Source organism: Phoca vitulina, unplaced genomic scaffold (genome assembly GCF_004348235.1).
Source record: "Phoca vitulina isolate PV1807 unplaced genomic scaffold, GSC_HSeal_1.0 scaffold489, whole genome shotgun sequence".
Classification (NCBI taxonomy): domain Eukaryota; kingdom Metazoa; phylum Chordata; class Mammalia; order Carnivora; family Phocidae; genus Phoca; species Phoca vitulina.
The window spans coordinates 8,389-17,879 of NW_022590176.1; the positions used below are offsets into that span (position 1 = coordinate 8,389).

The following is a 9,491-nucleotide window of genomic DNA, read 5'->3' on the forward strand; positions in this document are numbered from 1 at the left end:
CCCACAAGGGCGATCAGATGAGGCTCTTCAAGACTACCCTCGGCCACCAGAGGCCTGAGGGGATCATTGGCTTAGCGCACTGTAACCTATCCCGGCCTTTGGGGAGTTTATGAACTGTTTGTGCTCCTCCCCAAATTCATATGTTGAAACCCTAATCCCAGTGTGATGGTATGAGGAGATGGGGACTTTGGGAGGTGATTAGGTCATGAGGGTGGGGCTCTCATAAATGAGATTAGCACCCTTAGAAAAGAGAACCCAGAAACCTCTCACCCACTTTTTCTGCCACATAAGGTTGTAGGGACCTGCCTGTGAGCCAAGAAGTAGGGCTCAACAGACACTGAATCTCCTCTGTGCCTTGATCTTGGACTTCTTAACCTCCAGAACTATGAAAAAAATATGTGTTGTTTAAAGCACCCAGTCTCTGGTACTTCTGTTACAGTGCCGCAACTCCCTGAGAAGAGATTTGTACACCTCGTAGGGAACTGATGTACAGAACACAGATAGTCTGTATTTTAGGTAGAGTAAGAACTGGGGTCAAAATTTTATGGAAGAGTGAAATAAAAGGAGAAAACACTTTATTCTTCAATTTGAAAAACACTGGATTGTTTTGTCAAAGGGTGTGTCTGTGTGTGTGTGTGTGTGTGTGTGTGTCTAGCATGCCCCCAAACTTTTCATGCAGTTTAGCTTCATTAACTTCAGGAAAGTAAGTGCTACAGACTTACCTCGAAGACCACTTGAAGGTTTAATTATTTACATTTATTTTTTACTGATTTTAGTTTTGGGAATATTGAATAATGCATTATTGATTTTGATTGAGTCAGCCTCTCTGACTGAAGATACTAAAGGCTGAATAAAACAAAAACTGAAATGTGCTATGCAACATGGACAAAACTAAATAAGTGTGAAAGAACTTTAAGGTCTATATCTGGGCTCATGTGAGGCAAAAACATTTTTTAAAAAGATTTTATTTATTTGACAGAGAGAGCACAAGCAGGGGGGCTGCAGGCAGAGGGAGAGGGAGAAGCAGGCTCCCCGCTGAGCAGGGAGCCCGATGTGGGGCTCCATCCCTGGACCCTGGGATCATGACCTGAGCCGAAGGCAGACACTTAACCGACTGAGCCACCCAGGTGCCCCAGGCAAACACATTCTATAGGAAAGATGGATTTGAGGACATATGTGATCCTGAGTGTAAATGTCAGGGTACAAGCAAAAATTCCAGGTAGTTTTGCAAACTTTCAAGGCAGTGGAACTGGTAAGACCCAAGTCAAGGTCTCCAGACAGTAAAGGGGGACCCAGGTAATATACAGGCTATAGGTGGAACAAGCAGAAACTTTCATTAAGGTAGCATATAGGAATATTGGTATAGGAAATAGGATGGCAGGGTAGGGCAGAGAGACCTGAAGGACCTAGGAGGGGTGGAGGGGTCTTCTGGGCTAGTGGGTGGGGGACGGGTTGTGGACACACCCTCTTCAATCCCCCCCCCACGCCCCAAAACCCTTTGTGACCCTAAGTGTTCTGTGATGTAAGTTTGGGGAGGATATATATTCAGCGTCTGCACACTTAAGAGCTCAGTTGCCTACAGGCAGCTTGCGATTCAGACAATGGAGTTCAAAAACTGGAATGTTCTCTCAGTTCTGAATACCTATACTGAACCATGTCTGAGCTTCAGCTCAACATGGTTGGAGACGGACCCCAACTTCACCTTCCTGTGTGGGTTGGGATTGCTTCTTCTGTTCCTGTGCTACCTGATGCTTCCATTTCCAACTTGGAAAACCAAACCCACCCAAAAGGTAAGGAGCCCTCAACACAGATTATTATGGTTTCCATTTCTAATCCCAAATCTTATTTACTTTAAAGATTTTATTTATATATTTGATAAATAAGACAGAGCCCAAGTTGGGAAGAAGGAGCAGAGGGAGAGGGAGAAGAAGGCTCCCTGTGGAGCACAGAGCCTGATGTGGGGCTTGATCCCCAGGACCCCGGAATCATGACCTGAGCTGACGGCAGATGCTTAACTTGACTGAGCTCCTAATCCCAAAATTTAAAATGAGTTTGGTAGGGTCAGAGAAACACCTAAAATGGGAAGTCTAAGAGAAGAGACATTCGCTTCTCTAGGACAAAGAGGTCTGGAAGGGCTAAGGGTTAAGGAAGGACTAAGGTTTCTACTTCAAACTCACAGGCTATCTGGATGTGGTGGCAGGTCTTGGGTAAAATCCCAAACACAGGGATTCTGTAGTCCTTATTTAGAGAGTATGGAATCTGTACGAGAACGTTTCCCAGCATTTGATCATAAGTCACATTCCCATGTCAGGCATCACTCGATCAAGCCTTCATGTTGGGCTGATCAGGAGAATGGTGCTGAGCCTCTGGGAAGAGACTGGGGTCTGAACTATGCCCTAGGATACAGGGTCCTACCTGAGGGAGCACAGATGTGACTGTTGGACTTCATATTCTTTCTTTCTTTTTTTTTTTCTTTAAGATTTTATTTATTAGAGAGTGTGAGAGAGAGCACAAGCCAGGGGGAGGGGCTGAGGGAGAGGGAGAAGCAGACTCCCCGCTGAGCAGGGAGCCCAATGTGGGGTTCGATCCCAGGACCCTGGGAGCATGACCTGAGCCGAAGGCAGATGCTTAACCGACTGAGCCACCCAGGCGTCCCAAGAGAGAGCATAGGCAGGGGGAGAGGCAGTGGGAGAGGGACAAGCAGACTCGCTGAGCAGGGAGCCTGACATGGGACTCGATCCCAGGACCCTTGAGATCATGACCTGAGCCGAAGGCCGACGCCTAACTGACTGTGCTACCCAGGCGCGCCCAGACTTCATTTTCTATGTCCTCATTGAACAAAGGACTTCTGACTGAGACTCTCAAGTGTGGACCTCCCAGATAAAATCCTCCTTTAAATTTTTTGAAGAAATATTGAAAACATTTTATCACCTTTAAAAATCGATAAAAGCAAGGAACACAAATTTCTATTAATTGAAATAAAGTCGTACTATTCTTGGATAAAGAATGTCTCCATTCTAAGAGTGAGGGATGAGTCCCAACCCCTCATTCTTTTATTTTTGTTCTAGCATCAGGGCAGAGCCAAGAGGAGGAGGAAAGGTGGGACTCTGAAAGGTAAGGTTCTGCCTATTCTACGTGAGCTCTCCAAGGGTGACCCTTCCTGTCCCTTCCATGAGGGCTCAGGCCCATGATCTCTGAGGAGGTCAGCTGCTAGACACAATCCCTCTTAGAAAACAGAGGCCTCAGAGCAGTCAGAACCTGAGACCCTTAGATTCACTGCTCTGACTCTTCCTGAGCATGAAGCAGTGATGGATCTGGGCAGTGGGTGTCGCCCAGAAGGTGGCTGTGTGAGATGTCAAGAGTCAGAACTTCTGTCTCCTGAATTTGTGAAAGACTTGTGACATCATGGATACTCAGGACCCTTCCCTGAGGTAACCACTGATCTCTGTGCTTCACAGAGGTGGTCTGAGTATCACATGAGATAATTTACATGAAAGTACTTTATCCATGAAGCAAGAATACTAACCAGGGGCTTTCAGAGTCTTAATATCCCATGGGTGTCCCAGAAGGGGACTCCTGTATTAATACCTGTGTTTCTACTTTCACTACATATATCCCATTCTCCCGGTTTCCCAGACTACAGATGCTCCCAGAGAGAAGTGGAGGAAGCCCGGAAGCTGATCTCTGTTTTAAGAAGGTGACCAGTCTTTCCCCTTTTATCCTGATCCCTCTTAGAGTACGTTTTATGCAATTGTAGGATTCAGTGCAGCCTGCTATAGCCATGGGAGGGGGTAGCCATAGGAACAGGTATTGGGGTGAAGGCTCCTGAGTACATTGTGACGTCATAAAGGTGGGGCATTGGGAGGGGTCAGCAGGCTTCAGGTGGCCCCTCCCTCTTGCCAGGCCAGCATGTCCTCCTCCCCTTGTTCTGGTCCTGGCTGCAGCTTTGTACCTCCTGTCTCCTGCAGCCCCCTAGGCCGGCATCATGATACCACCTACTTTCGTCAACTGCTATGTCCAGACCCCTCCTGTGAGGTGTGTAATAGCACAACTGCTGAGATCAATCGGCTGCTGTTCCCGCAGGCCCTGGAAGATGCTACTCCCTTGGCTTCCACAGCCCCTGTGACTTCATCGTTCACTCTCTCCCCTGACTCCTCAGCAGTCCCTCCAGGAGACCTAATATCAGCTTCTCTGCCTGAGCCTTCCCCACCACCTGCCTCCATCTTCTCACCTAACCCAGTGACCCCCTTGGCTGACTTTTTTCCACCCTCACCACCGGGTGATTCTTTGCCACCAGAGTCTTTTCCTCCCTTGGATTCTGAATTCCCAAAGGACAATTTCCCACCCCAGTCCCTTGCCTTTCCTCCAGTCCCACCAAATGATGCTCAGACAGTGGATCCTGTTGTCCATCCAGAGGCCACTTTGTCTCTAAATACCATCTTCTCTCTGGACTCTACCCTTTCCCAAGATGTCAACCCCTTACCGGAGTTGTCCCAGATGGTGAATCCCATCTTTGCTTGTCATAATGCACCATCAACCCTGTCTGTTTCACCACCACCAGACTGCAGTTTAACTATGACTCAATCTAAATCGATTTCCATCTCAGTGAAGCCTGTTCCAGAGATCTCATCTCCAGATAGCTCTGGTGGGTTGCCTACTTATGTCCCGACAATCACAGGCATTAATGCCTCCAGATTGTCAATTTTAGACTTCCCTTCATGGCAAACTCATGCCAAAGACTTCTTCCCTTCAACCTTGACTCCATATAATGTCCATCAAGAGTTGCTGGCCCTCCATTCTTCAGAGGCTTCTTCCAGGGGAGACCCTGCAGCCAAGCTTGTGGAGCCTGCTAACCTCTCACTTCTCAGCCCTGAGGTCCTGGCACTCCTTGAGAAACAAGTCCAAAAGAGGAGTGACTTCTGGATGTGGAAGGAAATGAAAAAGGGTTCTGTTCCAAAACAGACAATTGCTGATAAACATGACTTGGCAGTCTCCCTTCCTTTCTGGAACAGCAAAGACCAATCAAAGGAGCTGCATGTGCATCGGCAGCCCCCGTATCCTACAACCACCTTAAAGGAGGGCCATTTACAGCAAACCCCTATCCAGCTCTTCTGGGGTCTCCCAACTCTGCATAGTGAGTCCTTGTTCTCTGCTGCCCGTGTCTTGGATAATTGTTCCTCCATCTTTATTTTTAACAGAATCTTGAATGCCTCCACAGAGCAGGAATCCCCAGTAGTTCCCCATCCTCTTCCTCTGTGCTTGCCTGAGAACCAGCCCCAACCCCAGCCCCTACCTATCCCTCAGGTCCAGCCCCAGACCCACTTTCAGTCCCCACTCCCAATCCTGCCATCTGGTCCTCTAACCCAGATTAAGGTCTGTGGAGTGCGTTTTCACAGACCTGAGAAGGAATCAGAGTCTCTCCTGTCAACTGAAATGCAACATCTGGAATGGAACGTGTTGCAGAAGGAACAGGAAACTGTGTGGGGTTTACCCGCTGTTGTCCAAAGATCCCAGGAGGACTTCTGTCCTTCAGCTCCTAACCCTTCTCTTAATCACCGGGCCTCCCAGGCCCGTGTTGCAATCTCTATCCTTCCTGGGCAGTTTCCTCTCCCTGATGAGCTTCGAACAAAACTAGAGCGTCACCTTCGAAAGAGGCTCATCCAACACCGGTGGGGCCTGTCCCGCAGGATCTATAAGTCTCTATCACTGATGAGTTCAAGTATTTTTTCAGAGACACCTAACTTGCAGCACTATCGTGGACGCACATGGATCTCTAAGAGTGAGAGTAAATTGAGCGAATCTGAAAGCTCTGAGGGGGACTCCGAAATGATTCAGCTAGAGGACGATGACCTGGAGAAGGACAACGATGACCTGGAGAAGGATCAGGGACGCAACCCAGAGAATGGCCCAAAAGATTATCTGCTGAGTGACCCAGAGAGCTCTTCAGGTAATGATATGGGGTATGATTCTGAAAAAGAACTTAGGAGCCCATCAGAGAAAAACTCAACAGTGTCTGTGGAGACTTTAGGTCAGAGACAACTTGAAAATGTCTTAAAAATACATTTGAGCAAAAAGTTTGAGGAAATCAATGAGGGTCAGCTCCCCAGGACTGTGCATAATTCATGGCATAGTATGAAGCAGACATCGCTTCTTTCTGAGAACTCCCACACTGAAATAAAACAGAGAAGTTTGCCACCATCAGAGGTTCAGGACTACTCCCTGAATACCTTCCAGGAGCTTCCCTTTATTAAATCTAGTGCACAACAGATGCTGGAAGCCCATATTAAAAGGTTTCGTATGAGGATGACATGGGGCCTTCCCCCCAGGGTCCTTGAATCCATAGAGCTCTTTAAACTGATAAGGGACACATCCCATTCTAGCTTTTCCTCCTCAACCAACCTGATTTCTGAGGTAAATTCCAAACCTGGGGGCTTCAACTCCCTTAGAGGCAGCTCTAAATCTCTCCATGGAGACAAAGTGGGAACAGCAAATTCAGCCCCCATCCTGGATCATCCTCTCCCTGCCGCCTCAATTGTGGGCAAGGAAGAACAGAGAATTCCGAGGCAATCACCCTCTGATATCAAACATGAGTTTGTAGAGGATGTTCAGAAGATTAAGGATGGCACACAGACTCTTACACCTGTCAAACATGACACCAGAGGCAACAGATGGCCCCCAAAGCTGCCTGCAAGGCAAGCTGGGGCCAGACATGAGCCAAAGGATAAGAGTGCAAATTCTGGAGGTAGAGGAGGAACGCAACAGGGCAAAAAGAAGAATCTAGAACCTGTCGTTGTGCCCACAGTGTCCAGGGAGATATTCAGGGCCAAGCAACTTGATGCTCATCAATCACAATCTAATATCTTGACAACCAGCAAGCCAGTAAGCTCCCAAATCATAAAGGTGAATGATAATAAAGTCAAAACTACCATCCCCATTAAAAGCCCCCCACCAAACCCATCAATTCCCCAAGATCCTAAATCCTCAAACCTTAAAGAACAACTGTTGTATGAGTTAAAGTTTAAACTGGAAAACAGAGAGCGTAGCCGGGCCCAAGCCCAACGCACTGGCCTGCCCCCTGCCTCAGATAGTTTGACTTCCAAGGCCTCACTGACTCATGCCCAGGGTGTCTCCAGTGGGGACATGGGAGCTTCTCAGGTGCTGCATGTCCATCCAGAGGACACAGGAATTAGTATGGAACCACAGCAGGAGCCTTGGGTCCCTAAGCATGTCTTAAGGAAGTGCCAGAAAAAGAATCTCCCACCAGCTGCGGTGACCATGAGCCCTCCGGGCTCCAAGGCACAAGAGCTTGGTGGAGGGGATGCAGGACTGGGGACATCCCAACTTAAAAGGAACAGTTTCCCTACTGAGGATGTGGCATTGAAGAAGAGGTTCCCTACTCAGGACGTGCTATTGAAGGAAAAGCTGGGAAGCAAGCCTTCCCAGACCCTGTCACAGAAGGGTCAGTTGCCTCCTGAAAGCCTTTCCCAGAAGGGTCAGCCTCCTTCTGAAAGCCTTTTCAGAAAAAAAATGGAGCATTTTTTGCAATGGCTTAATCCAGGGATAAAATGCAAGAGGCAAGAAGACTCCCAGGGGAAGGGCAGCCCTCTATCATCTGTGGAAAGCAGAGGCCTACTTAAAGGTAGAACTGCCTTTACTGGGACAACCAAAGCTCAGAAAATCAGGACAGACGTTGGGAAGTTCCTAGAGGAGAAACTGGGGCGTTGGCATGCAATAGATAGCACCTGCCCTCAACAGCCCATTCCCTTCCCAACCAAGTATGGGAAAACTCAGCAGGAAGCACAAGTGCAGGCCCAGGCACAGCCTGTCCAGGCGTATCCTTTCAACTACAGGGCTCCCTCCTGTAAGGTGAAAAATACCAAGTCCTGCCACCAACAAGCTGTCTTTGCTGGCCAAGGCCATACTGGAAGTATTAGACAGATCAGAGACAAGGACAGACAGCCCCAGAAAGCTGTGGCATTTAAGGAGTAGCGACTGCATAACAAGTATCCCCTATCCACGCCCCACAGGGAGCCTGCACCCCACCCACACGCCACCTGCAGGCATCAAGCTGGCCAGGGGCCTCCGGCCACTCTCACCACTGCTGAAGGCACTGTGTTCAGAGATCTGCCTCTACTATTTAGACAGAAAACCCTTCTCCAGAATTTCCAGGGGGGGATATTTCCCACCCCAAAATAATCCCTTGTGAAGCATATTGATTCTCTCCAATAAATATTTCTCTAATAATAGCAATGTCTGTTCTGTGTACTGTACTGGGGGCATGGGTTTCAGGTAACTCAGTTCAGCTGTTACTGATTGCTTCCTTTGGCTTCTAAAAGGTGACCAGTCTCCCAGAGCTCTTGAGAAATAGATATCATGTGCCCCCCAAGGCCCCCAAAGCCCATTTCCTGATGAAGTTTGAGGAGATGGGCTCTGTCTCCTGCCCTTTAGCTTAGCCTTACTGAAAATGTATAGTAGCTCACACCTTTGCCCTCATTGAATGTCTTATACCCTTTAGAGCAAGTGTTCTAGGATCAAACACAGGTATAGTTTTCAGAAAATAATGATTAAGCCACTGTTTTTACTTCACTGTTACTACACAGTAGCTTAATCATTATGTAGAAGTCAGTGATCAGAGGATCCCACAGGTGGGTGAACTCTGAATGGGAGTGTTTGGGGGAGGGTGTTGTCCCAGTTGATCTTGGACTGGTTGGGGTAGGGTCGAAGAACAGCATAGATGCTGCTTAAGAATCTGTCATGTGAGTCACGTTAAACTTGACATTGAGGTTTCCCACTGGAAGCGCTCCCCTTCCCTGGGCATTTCTTCAGGCTGCCCGACTGATGACGTTTTGTGCAGAACAAATGCAGAACAAAAGCATCACTTAGCTGTTAGTGGCAGGAATGTTGACCAGGCAGCTACCACCTTCCAGGGTAAGACACCTTTGAAGAAATGAAAAGTTGAAAGAGTGACCTTGCTGGTGGAACAAAGGCTTATGTCTACTCATCCCCTTATCTTGACCCTGTCCTGCTCCCCTCCTTCCTCAGTCTGATCCAGGCACCACCACTTTGAGGCCGATTGGAGCACGGCACAGCCTACTGATGCCTTATACCAAAAAGGCATGGGGCTGTTCCTTGAGTACTCAAACAATATCTGCAGGCTGCCGGGCATGGCATCCCCTTTGGCGATCTTGGTGCCTTCCTTCCATCCATGCTTGATGGCAATATGTAAGATATTGCTTTCAGTATGGATAGGATGGAGGTGCCACCTCTCATATGCATGGCCTTAGTGGAGCCATGGTAGATCTTCTCCAGAAGATGTGCAACTTATGAACCAGCGGTGAGTTCTTGACTGCGTACCAGGGTACAGATATTTGGGGGCTTATCATGGAACTCCATGGAATGCTTTTTTTCAGCCACGACTGCACACGTACGCACACTTACAATAGGGTTTTGGAGGGAAGGCAACTCCACTTGAGACTGGGACTCAAAAATGG

At 48.1% G+C, this 9,491-nt stretch overlaps 1 protein-coding gene across 1 annotated transcript; it reads left to right on the forward strand.

Annotated features, from left to right (window-relative positions):
- Window positions 1-1,601: 1,601 nt before the first annotated feature.
- Window positions 1,602-7,989, forward strand: LOC116629265 (spermatogenesis-associated protein 31D4-like). Its single transcript, XM_032399566.1, has 4 exons — window positions 1,602-1,790; window positions 3,075-3,114; window positions 3,637-3,697; window positions 3,945-7,989. The coding sequence occupies exons 1-4, from the start codon at window positions 1,602-1,604 to the stop codon at window positions 7,987-7,989; spliced, it is 4,335 nt and encodes a 1,444-aa protein (XP_032255457.1).
- Window positions 7,990-9,491: the final 1,502 nt, after the last annotated feature.